Raw genomic sequence first — 22,509 nt, forward strand, 5'->3', positions numbered from 1 at the left:
AAAACCCTTTGAGAACTGACACACAGGGTGAGGCAGCTGAGGCTTTACTAGAGAAATATCAGGACAAAACTCCATGAACAAAGTTGTCTTATAAGGCACATATAAACATGCCTTGAACAGAGCACAGCCACGTTTTTCCCCATCCCACTAAAAAGTGAGTGGCTGTAGACCAAGTTCTCACACTGGCAGAAGTCACACAGCTTTGCCCACAGGCTCTAAGCGCTGCCAGAAAGCACCAGCAAGTGTCAAAACAGCGTAAAATCTTGCCAGCTGCCTTCCCCGGACAGGGCACGGTCTCTCTCACCAGCACGTCACATGCTGGACCCACTCCACTGAGTCAGCACTGCCAGAATGAGTTGATCTCTGCAGCAGGACAAACTGACTCCATTTCTAACGGACGTTCCGCTGGAGGAAAAGCATGGACCTTTGATGGCCGCCTCAGAAATAGTTCAAATGCACACATCTGCAGCAGACTACAGAGAGTTCATCTCAGAGACAACCATTCTGAGCTGGGGTTATATGGGGTTATACCACACGGGGAGGGGACAGCCTTGGTCCCGGTCACCAGACGGCATCACGGACGTTTAGCCACAAGAACACTTCCACAGCCACCACTGAGGTTATGTGACCCCATCCAGGTGCTCTGGGTCTTGGGCAGTGAATGCTAGAGCATTGCAAGAACCATCTTCTCTTTCTTCTTCCTCTTCCTCTTCTTCTCCTCAAAGCGGTCAGTGGCATCAGCAAAAAAGGTCACCTCGTCCTTGGCCTCAATCTCCCTCTTCAGGTGCTGGAGCCCAGCCATGTTGAATCCCAGCACATCCTGTAACGAGACCAGCACCACACTGTGGGGCACATCCCAGGCTTGTCAGGGGGTAGAGGGGCCTGCACCGGCCGCCCTTCTAAGAAACTACGAAAGCAAGACAATGCACACATTTAAATAAAGCAAAATTATTTAAACATAAACTTCATCTGAGTAGAACAGTCCGTCCTGCACTCTGTTCAGAGCAGCTCTAATCTGCTGTTTTCTGAGAGACAAGTCGCTGGCAGGTACCTGAGGTTGCCTCTGGGAAGGTGCACAGTCTGCATTACCCGAGAGACCAGGAGCCACAAAAAAGCCCAACAGAAATAGTTTACCTCCTACATAGTTAGAAACTAGCAAGCCAAAGCCCAAATACATACATTAAAGAAAGCCAGAAGTAAATGAGGGAGGGAGCATGAGCGCAGGCTCGGCACTAGGTAGTCTCACACCAGCAAGAACATGAGGAGGAAGCAGCGTGCTTGTGCAGGAGGGAGGCGAAAGGGCTCCGACCCCACCCAACCGTCCCACTGGACACCACAGATACCACCACACGCTCCCAGACACTGGCCCACCCTGCTATTCCAGACCCTGGAAAAGGGAAGGGTGCAGCACTCACCCGGGCCTCGCTGACTCTGGAGATGGTGGTTTTCTTCAGGTTTTCGATCACTGTCACCAGCATTTGGTTGCTTGTGATCTGCCCAAAATGTACCCTGGGGACAAAGCGGGCGGTGATGCATTGCAGCACTGTGTTCAGGAACATCAGAAAGCCTCTCTCCAGAGCCTCTCTCTGTTCTAGACAGGATTTTTCTTAAATCAGGCCTCCCCAGGCCAGCCTTATGCAACAGGCATGGGCAGATTATCTGCAAAAGCTGTTTTCTGATGCTTCTCTTTAAGAGGGAAGGTCTCTCTGAGGGCACGGGCCCTGCAGTGTCTGTGCCAGCCAACAGTGCCATTTCAGCTTTGATGCAGCACCTCTCGTACCAACGAGACTCAGGGGACCAGGACCAGCAACCCCACCTGGGCACATCAACACTGCAGCAATCAACCCATTCCCACACACCGTCTGCTGGGTGCTGCAGCGATTCCTTGCCTCCTGCAGAGACCACATCTTTATTCTCGAGGACACTTCCCAAGAGCTTCAGACTCGGAGACATATGAGAAAACCCAAATCTTCCCCACACTCATACACCACGCGTGTTCACAGCAAGCAACGCCACCCTTGCAGCTGCAGGAACGGGGTGTGTTCCCAGCTCTGTGCTGTCCCATGTCACTGGCACAGAGCAGCTCTGTGACATGCACCAGCCCGAGGGGCCCAGAGGAACCGGCAGGCCCACTGCTGGCCAGAGCCCTGCCAGGGCTCCCTCAGCTCCAGGTTCTGGACAGCAGGAGCAGCTGAATGAAGACCAGCAGATCTGTCTGGGAAGATTGAAGACTCACTTGAGCAGGAAGAGGAGAGCTCGGCACAGGAGTTCAACTTCTGAACCCAGGTGAATGTATTCATTGAAGAGTCGGAGCAGGTCAGGGACGTAAGAGAAGGGCAGCACCAGGAGAGACTCTTCCAGCTCACTGAGGCGAAAGCGAAGGGACAGAAGCGTTAGTCTCAGCCACTGCTCTGCTACAGAGGAGCAGGAAACGCTTCTGTACAGGTCAGTTCTGGTGCAAAAGCTGTGCTAAGCATTCAGCGCTACTGAAACTCTGACTGCTCACAAAGCACAGTCACCTGCGCAGACTACAGCCCAGGCCAGCAGACATCTGGCAGAGGGAGCAGGCACACCGCCTTCCCTCCTCGGCGTCCCCACAAGCTGCTCTTCACGCACACGTGCATCTCCAAGCAGCCAACCCACACGCACAAGCTTCATCCAACACAATCCCCACGGAAAGAACAATTCCCATTCCCCGATTCCACGCGTGTTCCAAAAGAGGCTGCCAGGAACAGTGACTCCAGACTCTCTAGCACTGCCCAAACCCAGCACAAGAGACTGTTCCAGGACGCCAGCCAGCCCCGGGCCCAGAAATCCAACCCTCGGTCACAAATCTTGCAGCAATAAGGCTCTTGGGACTCACCTCGACTTGACTTTCTTGAAAACTTCTAACACGTACGCAGAAGGCTGTAACAGAGGAAAGACACCAGCATGAGACGTTCCAAACAAACATGTATCTTAAGGTTCGTTTCACCCAGTTAAAACCACACAGTCACATCTGAGATGGACAGATCAGGCTGAACATAACAAAGAGGAAACCCTTTCACCTTCAGTCAGCTGCCAGCCTGAGAAGTTGTCCCTCCAAAAAACATAAACCCAGCCTTCTCAGGATAATCTAAACTGGCGAAGAATATTGTGAAAACTCTATATTCAACCATCTCATACTCAGTTCAATGAATCTTGTACAAACTGGATAAAAAGCTTGGTGAAACAGACAAATGATACATATAAAACCTTACACAAACTCACCTCCCAAAGACTTTTAATTCCTGCTGCTCCTGTTTATCTGCTGAAAGTGTTTGGCAGATGCAGAGCAGAGCTGGGCATAGCCAAAGAGAAGTGCCTAACTACTAAGTCATAGGATGTCATTCACTTCTCTTCAGTTTGTTCAACTTATAATTAAATATTCCTATAATCACGGAGGCAGGGACAGAAAAGCTCTTGTAAGGTGTTTACAGGTTTAGAAGGGAGACAAAAGGCTTTCTCATCTGGCACTTACTTTCAGAAAAGTGAAGAATGAAAAAACAAGTATCTTCCTAAGCGTAAGTAAAAATGCAGACTAGGAGCATACACTGGAATAAACCAGGAAAAACAAAACTAATCTATTCAGAGCAGTGGATTTTTATTTATCAATGCAATCTATACATCCATTTGTGCGTATTTTGTATAGAGAAAAATTCTGAGAGTTTAGTGAACACTGTTATGTACTAGTATGACATGAGCAGGTAAAGGCACCAGCTCTAACCTGAAACACCTGGAGATTCAACTACCATACTGAATTTTCTCAAAGTCAGTTCTTTAGGAATAAAACCAGAATCAATAACTGCTGTACCAGTGCCGCAGAAGCAGACCTGGGCAGCTCCAACACGGCTCTGCCTTGCTCAGAGCTGCCCTGCTTCAGTTACAGCGGCACAGGCAGCGATTTAGGGTCAGGGAGCCCTCATGTACGTTGTCCAGCTCCTGCTTTTTGAGTCAAGACAACACAGTAGGTACATTAGGACAAGTGTTCCACACACAGAGTCTCTTCCCAAGCAATAAGATAAACAACTGTCAGTGCATGAAGTATGTTCATTTGTGGTCTGACATCCTGAATGCTCATCATGGTCAGTTCCCCACGTAACAGGGTGTTGTGTCACGTTTCCACCCCGCAGCCTAGCACCTGGACAAGCACATCCTTCCGAGACTCTGGAAACAGGTTGAAATTCCCTTCTCGGTATCGTGGGATTCAATCAAACATCACCTTCCTCCAAAGAAGCTGCTAGCTACAGAGCCACAGGATTTCATTCACTCCTGTTCCATCTGTTCAGCTCGCAATTCGACACGCCTGTACTCACAGAGGGAGGGAGAAAACAGATCTGGCCAAGTGCTCGCTGATGTCACGTGGTGGGGGCACGCTGCCGTGGGTTCCCGATCACGCATTCCAGTGGATGCTCGGGTGCTTTGTGTAAGATGGCCCAGCTCCTCCGGAACATGCTATAGCATGGCAACTGCACCCTTACGGCAGCAGGAGGGCGTGCCCTTAGGCCAGGAAAGGTTTGAACTAGCTTTCCCGTATCTTGGAGAATGCTGTAAACTGCTGGCTCATGACAACATACATGATAAGGTCATGGCTACCATCAGGGTTACGTTTACCCCCATGGGGTTAAACTTTTGTAACACATGTGCAAGATACAAAAAAAACCCAACCCAAACACCAAACCTCAAACCCACAAAAAACCCAAAAGTTGTTCACTTCGCACAAAAGTGCTGAGTTTTTACACCAGTTTGAACCAAGCAGTCCTCCCTCCCCACAGCAACCCAGTGTTTTGGCTGAGCCAGCAAATCACCCAGCCCCACTCCAGCAGGGAATGGCCCACAGCTGTGGCCTGGGCTTTCACTTACTGTAATATTTCCGTAGGCACGGAGGATGGGATTGACAGGACAGGGGACCTGAAGACACAGAATGGATTAGCATGAGGCAGGTGCGTGCATACAAACGCATATTTCGCAGAGAAAATTTAAACCCACAGTAGAAGAGAGCTTTCATCAAGTGTCTCCCTGCAATTCCCACACCTCCGCCCTCCCCAGGACATCACTGAAGGCCCCATTTGCAGCCACCAGACAATCTCATTCCCAGGTGTGTATAACTAACTCAAACACATGAATTTTCATCCACTTCTTAATTGCTGCTTTTCCCAGTTATATCACAGCCCCTTATTTAGCAGGGAGTGCAGAGATGAAGGCAAAGAACAGGCTTTGGGATGAATTTGCAGTAGCATGCCCTCCCAGTGACAAAACTTACATCCTACTGCGACTTTAAGCATAAAGGTTGTCGAGCACACCACCAACCACGCCCCAGGGCAAAGTGCCGTTTTGTTCTCCAAAAGGTTCCAGCAAACGTCTCCTAGTTCCAGCTGTCCTGATCTTATCTGCATGCTGAGCCTCTCCACCCGAGCTGGATACACGCAGCACACCCTGGGAGTGGTACATTCCTCCATCTTTTACCTCTTTTCCTGCAGCTTTACATATGGCCTTGTGTTCCTGTAGTTTTGCTGTCTCCTCTCTATACAGCTCGATAGCTTCCATGATCCGCTCGGCCTGCGAACAGCACATCAGTGACACCAGACAAGCCACAGCAAAGCTCGAGCCCCGCCACAGAAACAGAGGTGGATGCAGAAGGGCTGACATGGAGCATCACGTCACATTTCTGAGCATCTTGGTCAGAACGACAGCCTCTACTCCAGGCTGCACCGCTACCCTGAGCACACCAATCATGTCCTGACGATGTCAAACACCATCCACATTCCCCCCACTGCCCCAGGTGCCCTCAGCTGCAGCTTTAAGTGTTGCCTTGACACTGAACTCCACCCCAGCAAGCAGTACCTCTTTGAAGCACAAGCCAGGCTCGGACCCTTGTGACTATTCAGATTAAGGATTTCCTCTGTATTTACAAGAGCACCACACTGCTAAAATCTGCAACCATGAAACTGCCCACACCTCAGGCACTGCAATACATCTCCACCGGCCACAGATGCCCACGGGGCTGGGCAGCCCTGCAGGGAGAGGCCTGATGCCTACAGAACATCCCAGCGGCCTCGTGCTCCTTTGGGCTGCAAACCCCAAAGGGCAAGAGCAGCCCGGTGTGGAAGTCTGTTCCACACGTGACAGGCAGAGAAAGCTGCAGCTCCAGGAATGGCACACCTTGCTCTCTGGAGAGATCTTGGGAGAAGGTAATACCTGGTGCGTGATTCTCCAGAGCCAGAGCCCTTCCTGTCGGCCACGGAGCAGGACAGACTGCTCTGGCAGGCAGAGGCAACCTGTCCTTAGGTGACAGCACAGGTTATCCTCTTCAAACTGATGCTGCGACCCTGTGACAGCCCCCGTCAAGAGACCAGCAAGGCACGAAGCATTGCTGGCAGACCCCCGCGATCTTACCGCTTTGATGGTTTCAATTGTCTTCTTTCCTGCCAGCCCCGTCTCTCCTCGCGTCTCTCCAGCCACCTACAAAATACAGAGTTTGCAGCTCCCTCCTTCCGCAACTGACACATGTAGGCACCCCCTGCATCCTACCAGTCCATACCAAGAAAAACACCAGACCCGTTCCCTAAACCGGGCATTTCTCTGGGGCAGTCCAGGATTTCCCAGTGCACAGCTCTCCCTCAAGAGCAGAGGCAGGGGTAGCGCCGAGCTCTGGGAGGCAGGTGAACACATTCTTGCTGCGCCAACAGAAGCCGACTAATCTGATCAGTGTCAAAACGATCAGCAACACAAGCCAAGCATCCCAGCAAGAGGGATCAGGCTTCCCCACCAGTCCTGCACCCATGACCTGGAGGCAGCTTTCAGAAGACAGCCCAGCCTTGGTACAGAGCTGGCGTGGACCTGAGCCGGGGAGCTAGGAAGGACAACAGTACAGCAAAACGGGAGAGTCCGTAGCTCTGGCCAGCTCGCACACTCCCTGGACATCTGTAGGAAGCACCAACCAACTGCATCATGGAGCAACCACAGCTTCAGCACCTTCCCCCCTGCACCTCCTCCAAGAAAGAGAAGTATCAGGCCCTGCCACCCCCTCTATGCCTCCTGCAGACCGTACCGTCGGCCTGCACACATTCGGATGGTGCGTGCGACTCACCACAGGCTGCTCTTCCTTCGCCACACTCTCTTCATATTCAGCTTCGCGTTGCTACAGTGGATGAGAACACAACACATGAACACAGGTGAGCTGGCAGCAAGGGTACAAGTCCTTTCCACACTGATTGAGCAAGGGAACCTGCAGCTTCATGCAGCCCATTGCAAAACCAGGCCAAATCAGCAGAGCTCAACAATGCCGGTGCAAAATGTCCACTTGTCCCAACCCCATGGAGAACTCTGGAACGTCCCAGACAAGAAAGAAATTGAGTCTCTGCTCTGGATGCAGGAACAGCCCTTAGACAGCCCACCAAGCTGAGACAGTCAACGGCAGTTTAGCACCAGACCTTGCACCTGGCACACAGCACAGAAGAAACAAGCCTAGAAAAGTCCCAGGGTTGCCCTAGCCTGCAAGAAAGACTCGAGATGCTGCCTATGGGTCACCTCAGCTCTCACAAACAGGCTGGGACAGGGAAATAAAACCACCACAAAACCAAAAAACATTTATTGCAAGTTTCCCATCTGCTCCTGCTTCAGCACGTTTCTACATCCTTCTCCCACTGTGGTTTGAGAAGTGCTTTAGGAAGGGGAGACAGACTCCTCTGAGGGATACAGTGAAATGACAAAAGTAACAAAATCATTTCCAATTGGATATGCAAAACAAATGCATCTGCCAACCCCAACAGCTGCTCAGCACTGGAATAGGTACTCAGCCTGGAAAATCTCCTCCCATGGAGATGTTTATGTATCAAGGCAAGTCTCTGAGCAGTCTCATACAGCTTTAAGGTTATCCTGCAGTGAGCAAGGGGCTGCACTAGAGACCCTCAGAGCTTCTGTCCTGTTCAAGTCCTTCTATGAGTCTCTGATTCCTCACAACACATGCTCGAATGGAGCGGAAGGGCTTCTTCCAGCATCCCTGAGCTCTGGGCCCTGCTACTGAAACAGAACGGACCTCTCACAGCTGGAGAAGGGGAAAACCAGGGCAAACTGCATTTAACAGGAGCCGTGCTCCCCATCATTCCACAACAGCCACCTGCTGAACCGCCACCAAAGCACGCTTGAGTGGAAAGGGACACAAGAGAATAAGAGAAGGTCAAAGACTGTAGCTGAGAGACCTGTGGAAACCACAGCTACGGAGGGGAAAGCTGGGGAAGCAAAAGAGAAGCAAAGCAGAGAGGAAGTTAGCCAGGCATCTGCAATGCAGTACAGACAGGCAAGCACCTGCAACAGTGTGGTGCTGCCTCCAGACAGCTCAGGGCAACAGTCCCAGCGTGTATGAGACCCCAGTCAGCCCTGGGCACCGCAACACCAGGCTGCAGTTAGCAGTGAGGAAGCCTTCCAAGAGTCTTCCACAGTGAAAAATAAGGAATCTGCCTGCTGGGGAGAAAACAGGTCTGAAAGTTGTCTTTGGCAGGAAGGATGCAACTCTCACCATCTCCCTCTCCTCTTCCAAAACAAGTGGCTCCCTCGTCCTTTCCCAGAGGCGCAGGGACTTGTCATGGGATGCTGACACCACGTAGTCTCCATTGGGGCTGAGTGCCAAACACCACACCTCCTGGTGATGCCCCTGCATGGCAGATAGTAGAGGTTAAGACATGAACACCACCCAGCTCCTACACCAAGGGAAGTGCTGCTCACGGAGGGATAACACTTGCTTTCAACAGTCTCCAAAACTTCCTACCTCCAGCGTCTGGATGTGCTCAAATTTATCTGCATCCCACTGCTTAATCTTGCTGTCCTTCCCAGCTGTGAAGAAGAGATGGGATTTTGCCACGAACTGCAGATACATCACACTGGAAGGGAAAAAGGCTCAAATTCACCCACGTGGGGAACACTGCAGACCTCCCCCCGCTATATGCCGGACAAAAGGATTATTGCTGGATTATAACCCCTTGTAGATAAGATAGCCCACAGCCCAGAGATGCTGAAGGATTTGACTGACCTGTCATCATGGGCAAAGAGAGAGCGGTGACAGTCCCCAAAATCTAAGCCCCAAATCTTCACGTTCCTGTCAGCAGAACCAGTTGCGATTAGAGTCCCATCCTACAGGGCAACAAAGAGAGAGGAGGGTGTGGGTAGCTGGCGGCCCCATGAATTGCTGCTGAACCAGTGACGAAGCAGTGCCGAGTACAGATACCTGGCTCCTGAAACATGCGCTCCTGATCCCTCCACCTCCCCTCACCAGCGTGGCCCGTTGACAGCAGCCTGGCTCTTTTCTGAACCTCCACAGGCATTTAAGACCGTAGCTTTATCTTGGCATTTTTGGCTTCCAGTAAGCCTCATTCCAAAGACACCCCAGAGCAAGACACAGCCCAAGAACGAACAGGCACGAAGAGCCGGCTCCCCCTCAGCACCTGCTCTCTGCTCCCACTAACAAAGTCCAGGCTCCTCTCACACAGCAACTTTAGCAGAAAGCTGGCTGTACCTCCTAAGATGGGTGTGGGGAACCACCACAGCATTTTGATTTTCAGTCACTCACAAAATGCCCTGGTCAGATCTGTCGTGACTCCTACTCTGCGATCCCTCCCAGTGAGCGTATGACTGCGGGATAAGGAGGAGCTTGCTGTGACCCATCAAGAAACTGCTAACTTGGGAGCAAGGAGGTGACAAGAAAGCATTATCCCAGAGGCCTTTCTGCCAGCAGAGGTTCTCAGTCATCCATATCACCACAGTCCCACCTAACACACAGCCCTAACGATACTTACATAGGAGATGTCCATACACAGCACTGGCAGCTTGTGTCCATACAGAGAGAGGAAAAACTGAAGCAGAAGAAAGGTATCTCAGTCAGACATGCTGGGTAGAGCGTATGAAAACCTCAAGCTCCAGGCCAGTTCTGCTCTACCTCAGAAGCCCTGTCTTTCTAGCACTGCCCCACTTTCATCCTTGCCCTGAACCCTGTTAGCAGCAGGGCCATGATGGCAGATCTGAGAGAAGGGTGGAAGTACCCAAGCAAGCTGAGCTAGCTCCGGTGCTGATCACCACTGCCTACGGAGCTTCTCTCTCTCTTTGCCTACCTGTCAGCGCTGTTCTGTCTTGTGTCACTCCCTATCGTTCACATGCTAATACATAACTCACAACACCACTACACTGCTCACAAGGAAGATTCTCCTCCCCCAGGCTTTGCCTCTGCTATCCCCTATTTAACGCCACGTGTGCTACAGCCATCCCCACCCTTGCCTTGCCTTGCAGCTCTGGGGTACCACCATGCCCACAGGGTTTAGAGAGAACCTCGCCAACTGCAGGTTCACAACACTTTCCAGATGAAAAGAAGATCTTTTCCCCAGTGTGGGGCAGCCACGGTTCTGTCAGATTTGCTATCAAACAGGCACCTGCAGTGGGAGGCAGGGTCTCTCTTTGATTCTTACTACTGTCCCACAATAAACAGACACTCTTCCTACGTATTCCTGATCTTTCAGGCTACAATTATGTCACTCCCTGCACAGTCTCAGAGCCCATTTGGTCATGGCACCTTGAGTGTGTCAACATAGAAAATCTTCACAGTGCAATCCAGTAAGGAGACAGCCAGCAGTTTCTGGTTGGGACTGTACCGCACACAGAGAACATCTTCATCCAGCTGCAAAACGCGTACATGTTTCATGGAAAGCCTGAAAACAAGAAGAGGAAAAAACCAACTGTTATCCCAAACAAACAAGTTGGGAAGAGATACAAATACAACTCCCACGTTGCACCCAGGAAAGCAAGTTCATTCTAATACACAGCATCTCATTCCTCTTTACCACATAAACAAGACAGGACTGGCAATAATCACAGCACTGCAGGCTGATAAACTTCACTGCTACATTTACTGTTTAATAATTGAGGCCCATCCTGTGATTAGAAGTTAAACTCAGACACAAGGAAGGGATCAGAATGCAGCCAGTACCCTTCCCCACCTAAGCTCAGACCTTCACAAACCAGCACCGAGCTCACACTCTTCTCCATGTGTTCCACATACATGTCACGGACACTTCTTACAGTGCACAGCAAAGGCCAAAGCCCCCATCAACAGCAATGGGTACTGCAGCTGAACGTAGTCTGTAGGAAGGTTTCTTTTCTCACCTTTTCTGAACGCTGCTCTCATCCTTCACAAGGTCAAACTCCCAGAACTTGACACATTTATCAGCACCTCCTGTCACAAAGCCACGCTGCAGGGGAAAACAAAGAAATTATTGTGAAACCAGTTCAGCTATAACCCAAACAAATTCTACAGCAAGGAACTGTCAAGGGGGTTGTTGAAATGTCCCCCATTCCTACAGTATTCATGATTCAAGTGGACACCACCAGGAGCACTTGTGCTGGTCAGAGCAACAACAACAATTTCGTAATTTCTCGCAGGGAGGTCTAAAGACAAAGACTCCAAAGGTAAATCAAGACATGGACTGAAATTCTGGGACTGAAAGTAATCATCTCAGCTGTAGATAACGATGTCCTTGTGTTTTGTGGGTACATTGACACGCTCACTGTTCCTGGATCACACACACCTTACCACCACCCCACAAGCACGGCCTTCTAAAGAAAGAACAGTTCAACAGTATCCCTTTTACATTAAGAACAAGAGTAAAACCTGTCCCGTATGTGAACGAATCCCAGGCAGGTTATTACTTGCTATGGTTTTGATTCCACTAAAAAACACCCCAGCTTCCAGCACAACATGACTATGTAAGAAAACTAAGGCATACACAACAGACAGAAGTGGAAATTGACAGAATTATATGAACCTAAACTGTGGTAATGGAGAAAAACTGAACAGGGAGTAAAAGACAAACAGATTTCTACAGCCAGGGTGGTTAGGCCACATAGAGCAAGTGTGTGCATGCAAAATAGGAACATAAAAAAAAAGTACCTTTTCAGTAGCACTGAACCATTTACAGAGAGAAATACGAGAACTATTAAACAGCACTGGCTCAGTAAACATGGGTTCAGTCAGCACTTCTCATCTGTTGTGCTCGGGAGAAAAACTACAGACCATAATCACATTACAAGACTTGACTCACAAGGCTGTCAAAAAGCAGCTGCCCATGTCAGACATGTACAAATTAATGGTTCAGATCCCCCAAATCCACGACTTTACTAAGCAGAATGAGGTAATCTGTAAACTGTCAATGTCCATTCTCAGAAACTTTGGAAATACTGAGGGAGATCCAGGAAGAAATTAATGTAACACCGTAATTCAGACAGAGTAAACAGACAGGCCTGGTTAACTGTGAGCACAGACAACAGAAGAAAATTAACTTGACAGGATTATCCTTTTCCTTAAGATTAAAGCTTAAGGATAAATTGATAACAGTAAGAGTGTTGCTCATGCAAGGCACGCCTCTCGGTCACGAGTTGTATCTTCATTACAACCCTAGGATAATATCCTTCAATAGAGCATATAGTCCATGGACTAAAGACCAGCTAAGAGGTTTCAAAGCTTAATTTTAAATCAGAAATACCTAGTAACTTGGCACTGTGCCACTTACAGAATTTATCGATTACTAGACAAATAACTAACTAGATATAGCTACATAACGTCAGAACTATTCCATCTATCTGAAAGAGTGCCCAAACAGAACCAAAATTTTTATTTACATGTTAGGAAGTGAGGACCTAAGCCCCACATATATGCCTTCTGCACAGCAGCATCCCAAAATGGGCTTTGAGGGACACAGTGGATTATTATCTGAATACACATTGCAGTGCTGTCACCAAAAGAGCTAATTAAATCCTTGGATGGATTCAAAAGGCACTGGTGTGTTGGGCACTGGTTTAATTCTGGTCACACAGCGCACCCAGACCCCGGGGCCACCAGCAAAAAAAAATGACAACAGTAACTCAAGAAGTACCACAAGAACAATTAAGAGCCCGGAAAATACATCCTGCAGGGACAGGAGTTCAGCCTAATAACCATCAGATAGATAAGGAGGGTGATGCGGTCACTCAACAGTGCAACACAAAGGAAAAACTTCACTATGTTAACAAGATTTTTAATCCAGCCAGCTGACAAGCAGCAAATTTACCAAGGAGGATAATCAGCCACTGCAGCAGGTTACAAGGGGCTGAACTCTCCACAGCTGGAACACAGCTGTAAGGTATGTATTGCTGCACACCGGTTCCACCAGGGAAGTCTGAGTATTCTCAATCACGCAGAAGCCAGATGAGATGATGAGGATGGCGCTGCTCAGCCCAGGACTCACCGTCATGTGCCACACAACTAGAGAGCTATTTCACCAAGCTGGGCATATATCCACAGTTAAAGTTCTTAGATGCTACCGGCTGCATCCTCCAGCTGCCAAGCGGAGGGGTTCCCATGCTCCCATCAGGAGTGCAAATACAGCGCTATAGGAAGGAGCTACATGAAAAGACATGCAACAGATGATACGGAGAAGTGTGGCTGAGTTACCTGGTCTGGTGAAAGAGCCATGGACCACACCGCCCCGTCATGAGCATCAAGTGTCTCCAGCAGACTCCCAGTAGCCAGGTCATACAGCTGTAGCTTCCCTGTCTGGGAAGAAAGATACATCACACAGGACAAATCAGTCCATCTTCACGACACATGATAGCTCCCAGCAGGAAAGCACCCCTGCCACCCACCTCCCAAACAGCCAGCTTCATTAGACAGCTGTTACACACAGATGGCCCTAATCTCCATCAAGGGCTGCCCAAAGTCTCCGCAGCTGTCCAGCTCAAGCCACAAGAGCCACACAGTCTGGGAACCTGACTGTCAGAGAGGTTCTTTCTACCTAGAACAGAATGCTCCAGATCAGGAGATGCACTGCGTTTTCTGAAAGGCTGCCTTAGGGACATTTTCACAACATATTTCCAGACCTGGGAGCCTGGAGTGCAGAAGGACACTACTTACCTTGGTGCCAACGATGACCTGCCGATCCCCTGGGACAAAGAGTGAGCAGAGTGCATACTCACAGTCCATAGTCCGGATGCACTGCAAGGTTGATCTGTGGACAAAGGTAGAGCCCAAAACCTCTTACCACATGTAAAATCTGGTCCACTAAGTGAGACACGCTCCAGAATGCCCTCTGCCCACAACCATCTTTTCATCTGGGGCCAGAAGATACACCACCATCATCCTATGTCCCAAATGCTATCCAACAGTACTGCAAAGAACATTTTCCATCAAAACATGCCATTACCTCATCCACCATCATGACTTATTGCTCTTATGAGCAAGGACAGAGCTCCTGTTCTCAAACATTCAGGAGAGGAACAACCATAAGACAACATGCTCAAAGGAAAGACGGCTTGAAACTGGCACCACTCAGGAAACACTGGGACACCACCAGATCAGAACAGCAGCCTGCTCAGCCTAATACTAGATCCTTCAGATAAGAAACCAAAGAAACCCACTTGTTCATTAGGGAACATGTAGTAGCTAGTGTAGGGTAACAGCCAGTACCTCTTATGAAAAAGGAAAAAACAACCCAACAAAATACCGTCTATACCAGACTGCTACGAGTGACCTTTGTGTTTAGAGACTCGTCTTTCCATATCTGTCACTAAACCTGGCCTCAGTGCTGCTTTACAGCATCGAACTCCATGAGTTAATTATGCAGTTTTAGCTCTATAGCTTCCCAGTTTCTCTAGTAAGGAAAGAAGTCAAATAATTTTCCATTCGCTCCTTTTACTTTGTTCACCATTTTATGTTTCTCCTTTGTCACCTCTTCCTTCATCACTGCCTCCCCGAACACAGCATCCCTGAGCCCTGGGAGACCACACACGCAGGGCAGAGGGCACTGACACAACGGGACTGCATACCTGTTCCAGATCTTTACAGACTCTGCAGCTGCTGAGAGAACGGCAATGTTGTCAGAGCTAAACGCCAGCGTCCTGACATCACTGCGGTGGCCTCCAATGGTTATCTTGGATGCACGGACAGCTTGTGGGACCGGTGCTGACAGGTTCAGGTTGTATGCCTCGACGACGTTGTTCTGGAGCAGCAGTGCGATCTTCACCTCTCCTTTTGGAGAGAGAATCAAGTCAAATGACCTGTTTGATTAGACAAAATCAGAGCTGTACACAGGGGCGATAAGACAAAATATAGGACGGATCAAATATCAACAACTGAGAAAAAGGAATATAGAGAGCGCACACCACGGGCAAATGCACACTAAGCCACAGAGGTGTGCAAGAAGAGGACCACCTGTGGAAAACGTGTGAATGGACTGGAGATCATGACAGGTCTCTCCACAGCTCCAAGACAAACAGATGTCGAGGAGGGAACTTTCCCCACCTCCCCCAACACGGAGCTGTGGAGAGCTCTGCCCAAGTAGCTGCACAACCAGTGCTCAGCCCCTACAACAGGCTTTCCACTCACTTGATTTTAGAAGAAGCTTTGATGTTAGTGACCCGCTGGATCTCCTCCTGCAGGCTCAGCTCCACACTGCCTTCTGGCTCCTCTTCAGACTTCTGTCTAGAAATGTCAGATAATGGAGGAGAGTCAAATAACCCAGCACAGTCAACACAAACTAACACACAGACAGAGAATAGCATAAGGAAATTACTGAGCCTGCTGAAAGTAACTGCCCTCTTATCCAGCAGTACGAACTACATTTAAGACAGTGAAGTTCATGCTGGCACGCAGACTACTAAAGACGCAAACTGTCCTAAAAAAGGCAACCTCCTCTGGAGCCAAAGCACTTGAACAAGGCATGTTAGAAACGTGGATAAACAGAAAGATGTGTCCGAGAGGGAGACCAGCTTCTGCTCATCCCCTACCACTCTCCAAAAGTCCTCAGCCACTGCCAAAATGCATCTCCAGATTTATATGCCCACTGCTTCAGTTTCTACCCTGGAACCAGACCTCTCCCTAAGGGCTGTTGTGAGGCACTTGTTACGTGCCGGGATACCCAGCCAGCCACTTAACACAAAGTCAACGTTAAGAAAGCTCTCACCTATCTCTCTGCCTGTTGCAAAATAGGAGATGAGAGATCAGAGTCACCCTGACTTCTCAAGATGAAACTCTCATTCCTGTATGTCTTATCAAGGACTTTATTTGATGTACAAAGCAGTGTAAATACGACTGTGAGGTAAAACTGAGCAGCTCTGAAAAACCCATTTTATGTCAAGTACTGTGTACGCATTAGCTTTTTTTGCAGGGGGAAGACTCAGAAAGAAAGGTATTTCCTTAGCCTCAGGGAGGAGCGCTGCTCAGAGAAGCACCAAGGACGCACAGGAACAGTGACCCCAAAACAGAACACCTAGCACAGACAGGATGACCCGTAGCTTGGAGTTCAACCATCATGTCACGCTGCTGAAGGGCTTTTCTAACAGTTCCCTGGACACAGACAGCATCCAAATACATCCGAAAGACTGCTTACTTGGCTTTTTTCTTTGCTTTTTTTATTTTCTTTTCCAATTTCTTTTGGACTTCCTCTTCAGAAAGAACACAGAACACCTCCAGAACAGCACTTGTTCCCTAGAGACAGAGCAAAGTCAAAGGCACAGAAAGCTCTGGCTGGCCCTTACAGAAATTACCCAAGGTCTCCAACAGTCTCTTCTGCAGCTCAGTAGCAGAGCCCCTCATTACTTACATGGCAGGCCAAAATCTTGCCCGTTCGGTCTGTAGCAAGAGTAACTACTCGATCTCTCCCTTCCCGCATGATGGATCCAACTTTACTGCACTTTACAAGGCGCTATAGGGAAAAAAGGAGAACTTTGGTCTGAAAGGTCAAGTGATCTTCTCAAGCAAACTCAGAAACCTGCTGGCAAGGGAAGTCAAGAAGAGAAGAGGAGGAAATGAACATACAGGTGAAACAGCTAGCAAGGATAATACAGGGACAAAACAAGCATTTCTGTGAGCTACAGGCGTATCTTCTTATGTTTTGTTGCATTTTAGCTGAAAATCATTGACAGTCTCAGTGGAAGAATAACTTCATTGACAAACCACAGCCATTTAAGAGACAGAGCCAAATGTTTATGCTACAAAGGCAGCACAGCTCAGTTCCTCTGTCAGAAAGAGGTGAGAACGTGAGAACAGAGACTTTTAAACAGGTGGATAAAGGAGATAAATCCTCTGGAGAAGAAGCCGGAAAAGTATTTAACAAGGGCAGGTGTCTACCATAACTACAAGCAGTCTGCAACCTGAGCGGAACCCCAGAAAGGTCCACTGGAGAGACAGATTCAGTGACACCTTCACCAGCAGTACAAGTGGGAATGGCCTTCTGCAATCACACCTCACACCGTATTTCATTCTGGTGCAACTCTGACCTCTCAGCTTCTGCTACTGACCTGCAAAGCTGAGCATCAGCACTGCACTCAGCAGCTGCCAGCCAGCTAGTAACTATTTTATTCCTGTGTTGTTTGATGAAATTACTGTTAGCACTGTTGAACTTTACACATTTGCTAGTTCCCCCCAAACAGAAGGCAAAGAAAAAGCTTTCAGTGGAGAATAACACCCGTATGTGTTGTGGCACACATACTTCTGCTGGTGTTTTGCAGGTAGATGAGGCAGCAACTGCTACCAAGGAAGATGTTATGAAGTGAGACAAGAATTACCACATTTTCCCTAATAGGGGACGAAATATGACTAAATTGACACGTAGGGTATAAATCCAGTATAGAGAAGCAAAGCGTGACCAACTAAAACTCCTGCTGGCTCTGCAAGCAGCACCAGGCAAATGGGGTTAGATATGCCATCCCACAGAAAACTGAGCTTACTTCCTCAGGTTGCTCATCCAGCTCTAGGGGCTCATCCTCTTCAGTGTTTTCTTCTGCTCCAGGTGAAGACCCTTTGCTTTTCTTGGATTCTGGCTCATCAGGGTCTTTTACCTGTTCACGGAGAAAAAGAACATAAGGAGTACCTTAAACCACAAGAGCTGCAGTGTTCTGGCTTCTGTCTCCTACACTTCATTTGCCTGGAGGAACAAGTGATTAGCGCACACTGCAACAAAGGAGTGTCCTACAGCATGCCCGTAGGCACCACACGCTCCACGTCCTCCCCTGTTAATCCTCCACCCACAAGACTGTCTTCTCTAGCTGCAAGCCAGAAGGCAGGAAGATGTGGCACAGTCTGGAAATCTTGTTCTGGAAGTGCTCACAGCTTCACTTGAAAACTCAACACAGAAAAATCTACATCAAAATCAACTTCTGGACTCCTCAGACAGCAGACATTGCTTTGGCTCTATTTCCCAGAACGCCAATCAGATTTAACCGGTTTCATTCCCATCTTACTCCAAAGACAAGCAGCTGGACAAGACTGTGAGGTGTTAGAGAGGGAATATCTTACCTCCTGGATGTACGTGATATCCCACACCCTCAGCTCACTGTCAGCACTCCCAGTGATCAGACGCTTCTCTTCAGACACCAAAGCCATCCCCCAAACCTGTCCAGAGGTACAAAGTGAGAAATCGGCTTATGGCTCCTTTAACTGTTGTAACAGCAGAGCATCTTTAATCGATTTATTTACACAGTAACCAAGAAGAGACTGGATCTAACCAGGACCTCCTCCAGGGACCTCTGCATTGGAATTGTCACCCACTGCACACAGATGACAGCTCCTGGGAAGTTTGGAAGTTTCTTATTCGCTCATCCCTAAAGCCTAATGACAAGCAAAATGTATCACGGTGCCAGTTTACAACTCCTGAGAGCAGGGAAAGCACAACGTGAGCCATGACACATAATCCAAAGTCCCTCCACCCCAACAGCTGCCCACACATCCTCTTTACCTCGGTACGGTGTCCAACCAGAGTTTTGAAGCAGTGCTGGGTGTCCAGATCCCACCATTTCACCAATGTGTCTTTGCCGCTGGAACAAAGAAGAAAACCTCAAGACATGAGGAAAGATTGCCAGAGCTCACGTGCTTAGAGAAGAGGTAGAAACAAACACAAAAAAAATCTAAAACATGCCACAACATACAAAGCAGCTGCTCAAACACTGCATTTCACAAGCTGCACAAAACCAGAGTATAGCAACACAAAGATACTGCGAAAAGGTATCTAGCAAGTCACCAAAAACTACTCTGGATCCAGCTGCAAGCCCCAGTACCACACAGCTTCCTTTCTCACTGGCTTAGGGCGAGAACAAGAAGTACAAAGTGATGATCAATTCTAAAGCTGCCTCTAAACCCCCCTCCACATTCTCAACCTGTGCCATGCCTGTGCATTGACCAGGCTACAGAAAAAAGCAGATTCCTTCATTTTGACCAGTGATTTGGAGCTGCTCCTCCTAACAGAGAATTACAGCTGATTCACTCCTTCAAAGCCCCCGTAGGATTAGATCTCCTTGGAAACAAATTTCTGGCTATATTATGCTACCCCAATACTACAAGAGCACCCGAGGAAAGTAATTTGAACATTTATACAGATTCCTCCAGTACACCCTAAAACAAATAATACCTTGTTAGAGCCTGTTTTCCTCAGTAAGTTTCAACTAAATCAAAATATAAAACTTGTTCCACTACGAAGCTCCCTTATGACAAAAAATTTCTGATTACAAGTGGTATTTATTGTTAATCCATCTCTTGTTAAATAGGATCCAAAGGTACTTGTAAATTGGATATATGAAAAATAACACAAAAAATTCTGTACCCAAAGGACTGCAGTTAGCTGCTTGGGCTAAAAAAAAAAAAAATAATCTAAAGTAAGGAAGCAAAACTTCACATCTTCAGAAAAACAGGCTAACATCTCTACTCTGTTAATAAAATAATAAAAAAATAGAGAGGAATTCTTTATCACAAGTTAGCTACTGAGAGAATTAAGACTCATTTCTAAAGCTGACCTCCAAAGATTTGAAACCGCATTAAGAAACAGGCATCACCTACCAAACCAACAAAATACTACTTTCTCTATTCAAAACAACAAAAAAAGCACAGGAAACTTGTTCTCATTGTACACCGAACTGACTGCATGCATTTTTCTATTAAGGTATTAGATGACATATTAATAAATAAAAAATTATTGACTGATATTTGAGCAAGAGTATCTTCCACCAACTGTTTAGTATTAGATGGATAGTTAACTAGCAGCTCATATTAAATAACTAAGAACCAACTCAAAAACCCCTCTTTTAATTCATTCCTATAATTACAGTTTACTAGAAAGCAATTTTTCTGTCACATTGCTGTGTGACTTACACGGACAGAAGGTAAGTCTGCTAAATTCTTCAAGATCAACAGCAGAAACAGTTACATACATAATGAATGTATTATCACTATTTCTCGTAACAATAATTTTAAGTTGCTATTATATCACTAGCAAGTTAAATGCTTTTCCAAACACTGTTTTTCAGGACAGCCATTTCAGTTCTGCTTACCAATCTGGATTCAGGCACCGCACTTAGGAAATACGTGGATGTGGCAAAATCATATTCTCAGATGCTAGTGGGTCTGACAGATCATGAGTCAAGAACAAAGATACAAATGGCTGCAGCACCTCGGACATTTAAATTGCAAGTAACACCACAGCTGCTTTCCTGACCAACCACTACACTTAGCCTGGCTCACCTGGTGACCATCAAGTTCTTCTCCTTCAAGAAAAGGACCTGAGTGACAGCATCCTTGTGTCCACTCAGACGGTACAGACCGCTCTCATTGATGACATCCCACACGATGACATCTGTATCCTGGAACAGACAGAGGGTCTTCAAGAGACCGGCACTTACCCCTGTAAAACATCTACCTCTGCCATGAGACTGAGAAGATTACCTGAGAGCACACTTTCTCACTGTGAATTTGAATGTCAGGGTGACTAATGCAAGTGACATCCCCTCCCCAAAGGTGCATTCAGACCAGTAAATGCACCTCTGTCCGGGCTTGAGTCACTTTTGCTATTCCTGACCTCACGAGCTGAAGCTTTAACAGCTCTACTAGTAACCCCACTCCTGCCCTGCAGCCCCCACTGCTCTCCCAGCCCTGGGCTCCCCAACTCCATCACTGTCCTGCAGCCCTAACTCCTCTCACTGCCATCCTCCAGCTACAGGCAGAGGCCACGTAACCCACTTAAAAACACCAAACATTTCAGTGCAGGTCAGCCTGCTCCATGGAGCACCTTTACGAAAGGGCTGTCCTCCAGACATGCAACCCTCACCTTTGAGCCAGACACCAGCCGGCCGCCCAGATGGTCATACTGCAGGGCTGTAACTGCCGCCTTGTGTCCATTGAAAGTGATATTCGCTTCTCCACTTAGGAGGCTGAAGATACGGATCGATCCATCTTCATACCCAACAGCCAAGTGCAACCCATCTGGAGAAGTACGGAGGCAACTGACCTCCTGCTTGAGACCCTTAAGGATAAGGACCTGCAATTTTTAGGAGACAAAACACATATAACATTGATAAATGACATGTCAGAGCAGGATACTTACACAGCAGAAAGAATATACTCTGCTCTTCTACTGAGCTTCCAACCGAGCACTTCTGCCACTTCAGAAGTTCATTTTTTGGCTTCCTACACCCAGTACAGTGTCATTAGCCCCATTTTATAAGGCAGCCAGCAGCTAAAAGGGAAGTAATAAACAATTTTTTCTTAAAATCAGAAGCCCAAATTTCTGCCACTACATTTTAAGTGCCTGAGAGCAAGGAATGTTGTTTGAGAGTAAAATCTGAAAGCTTCTTCCTGACTCATCCTCTCCTGCTGGGCCTTTCTCAGGTATAGTGTGGAGCTGCTTTTCCATAGTCTGCCCAAGAACTTGAGAACAACAAAAATATTTCCAAAACAACATGCCAACAGTCAACACTCTAAGGGCTGTAAAGCAAGTCCTGAATTCAGTTTGCAGTGGACAGTAGTACCTGCGATTATTTCAGAATCTGACAGGAGACAACATGTGGCAAAGCCTTTGAAGTTACAGCTTACAAACCCCCTACGGAACACAACTTGCACGTGGGAAGCCCAGTTTCACACCCAGCCGAGACACAAACCCCATGACATCCCCGTTTCACCCCAGCACTTTTGCACAGTGCTGCTCCTGGTTGCCAGCTAAACAGGGAGTAACTTCCCAGCTGCTGCGAGAGCGGTTACTCTTCCCCAGCTGAGGCACAAAGGCAAACCTCAGAGAACAACAGCGAGATTCAGCCCGGGCGCAGCCGGAGCACAAGCCACCCCACCCGCAGAGGGGGAGCTGGGGGGGGGTGTTTCCCTTCACACGCAGCCCACTAACGGCCAGCTTTGCTCCGGCCGCCCCGGAGCGCCCCACAGGCTTCTCCCCAGCCCCCCGCGGGGCCCGCTCCCACCTTCTCCCCTTTCCGCAGGTCCCACACGAAGACGTGCTCACAGGCCGGCACGGCCACGCAGCGGCCCCGCTCGCCGCGCAGCGCCACCCAGGCCACGCTGCCCCTGGCGCTGGCCACCAGCCCGAAGAGCGCGGCCGGGCGGTACCGCAGGTACTGCCGGGTGAGGCCCATGGCGGCGGGGCGCAGAGCCGGGCCGCGCCGGGCAGAAGGCGCTGAGACGCCGCCGCCGCACGAGCCGAGGGA

General features: G+C 48.5%; 1 protein-coding gene across 1 annotated transcript; it reads right to left on the reverse strand.

Annotated features, from left to right (window-relative positions):
• Positions 1–28: 28 nt before the first annotated feature.
• On the reverse strand, positions 29–22,437 carry WDR3 (WD repeat domain 3; the record flags this gene model as incomplete). The annotated part of the gene is made up of 26 exons (XM_080391888.1): positions 29–820; positions 1,416–1,509; positions 2,237–2,365; positions 2,864–2,907; positions 4,882–4,929; positions 5,485–5,577; positions 6,415–6,480; positions 7,109–7,159; positions 8,537–8,671; positions 8,786–8,897; positions 9,047–9,147; positions 9,810–9,866; positions 10,577–10,712; positions 11,167–11,252; positions 13,490–13,591; positions 13,949–14,042; positions 14,860–15,090; positions 15,419–15,514; positions 16,422–16,519; positions 16,635–16,736; positions 17,761–17,871; positions 18,329–18,424; positions 18,768–18,846; positions 20,543–20,661; positions 21,126–21,335; positions 22,267–22,437. The coding sequence occupies 26 exons, from the start codon at positions 22,435–22,437 to the stop codon at positions 665–667; spliced, it is 2,817 nt and encodes a 938-aa protein (XP_080248014.1). The 3' UTR covers positions 29–664.
• Between the last annotated feature and the right edge of the window lie 72 nt (positions 22,438–22,509).

Source organism: Falco punctatus (assembly GCF_963210335.1).
Source record: "Falco punctatus genome assembly, chromosome: 6".
Lineage (NCBI taxonomy): Eukaryota > Metazoa > Chordata > Aves > Falconiformes > Falconidae > Falco > Falco punctatus.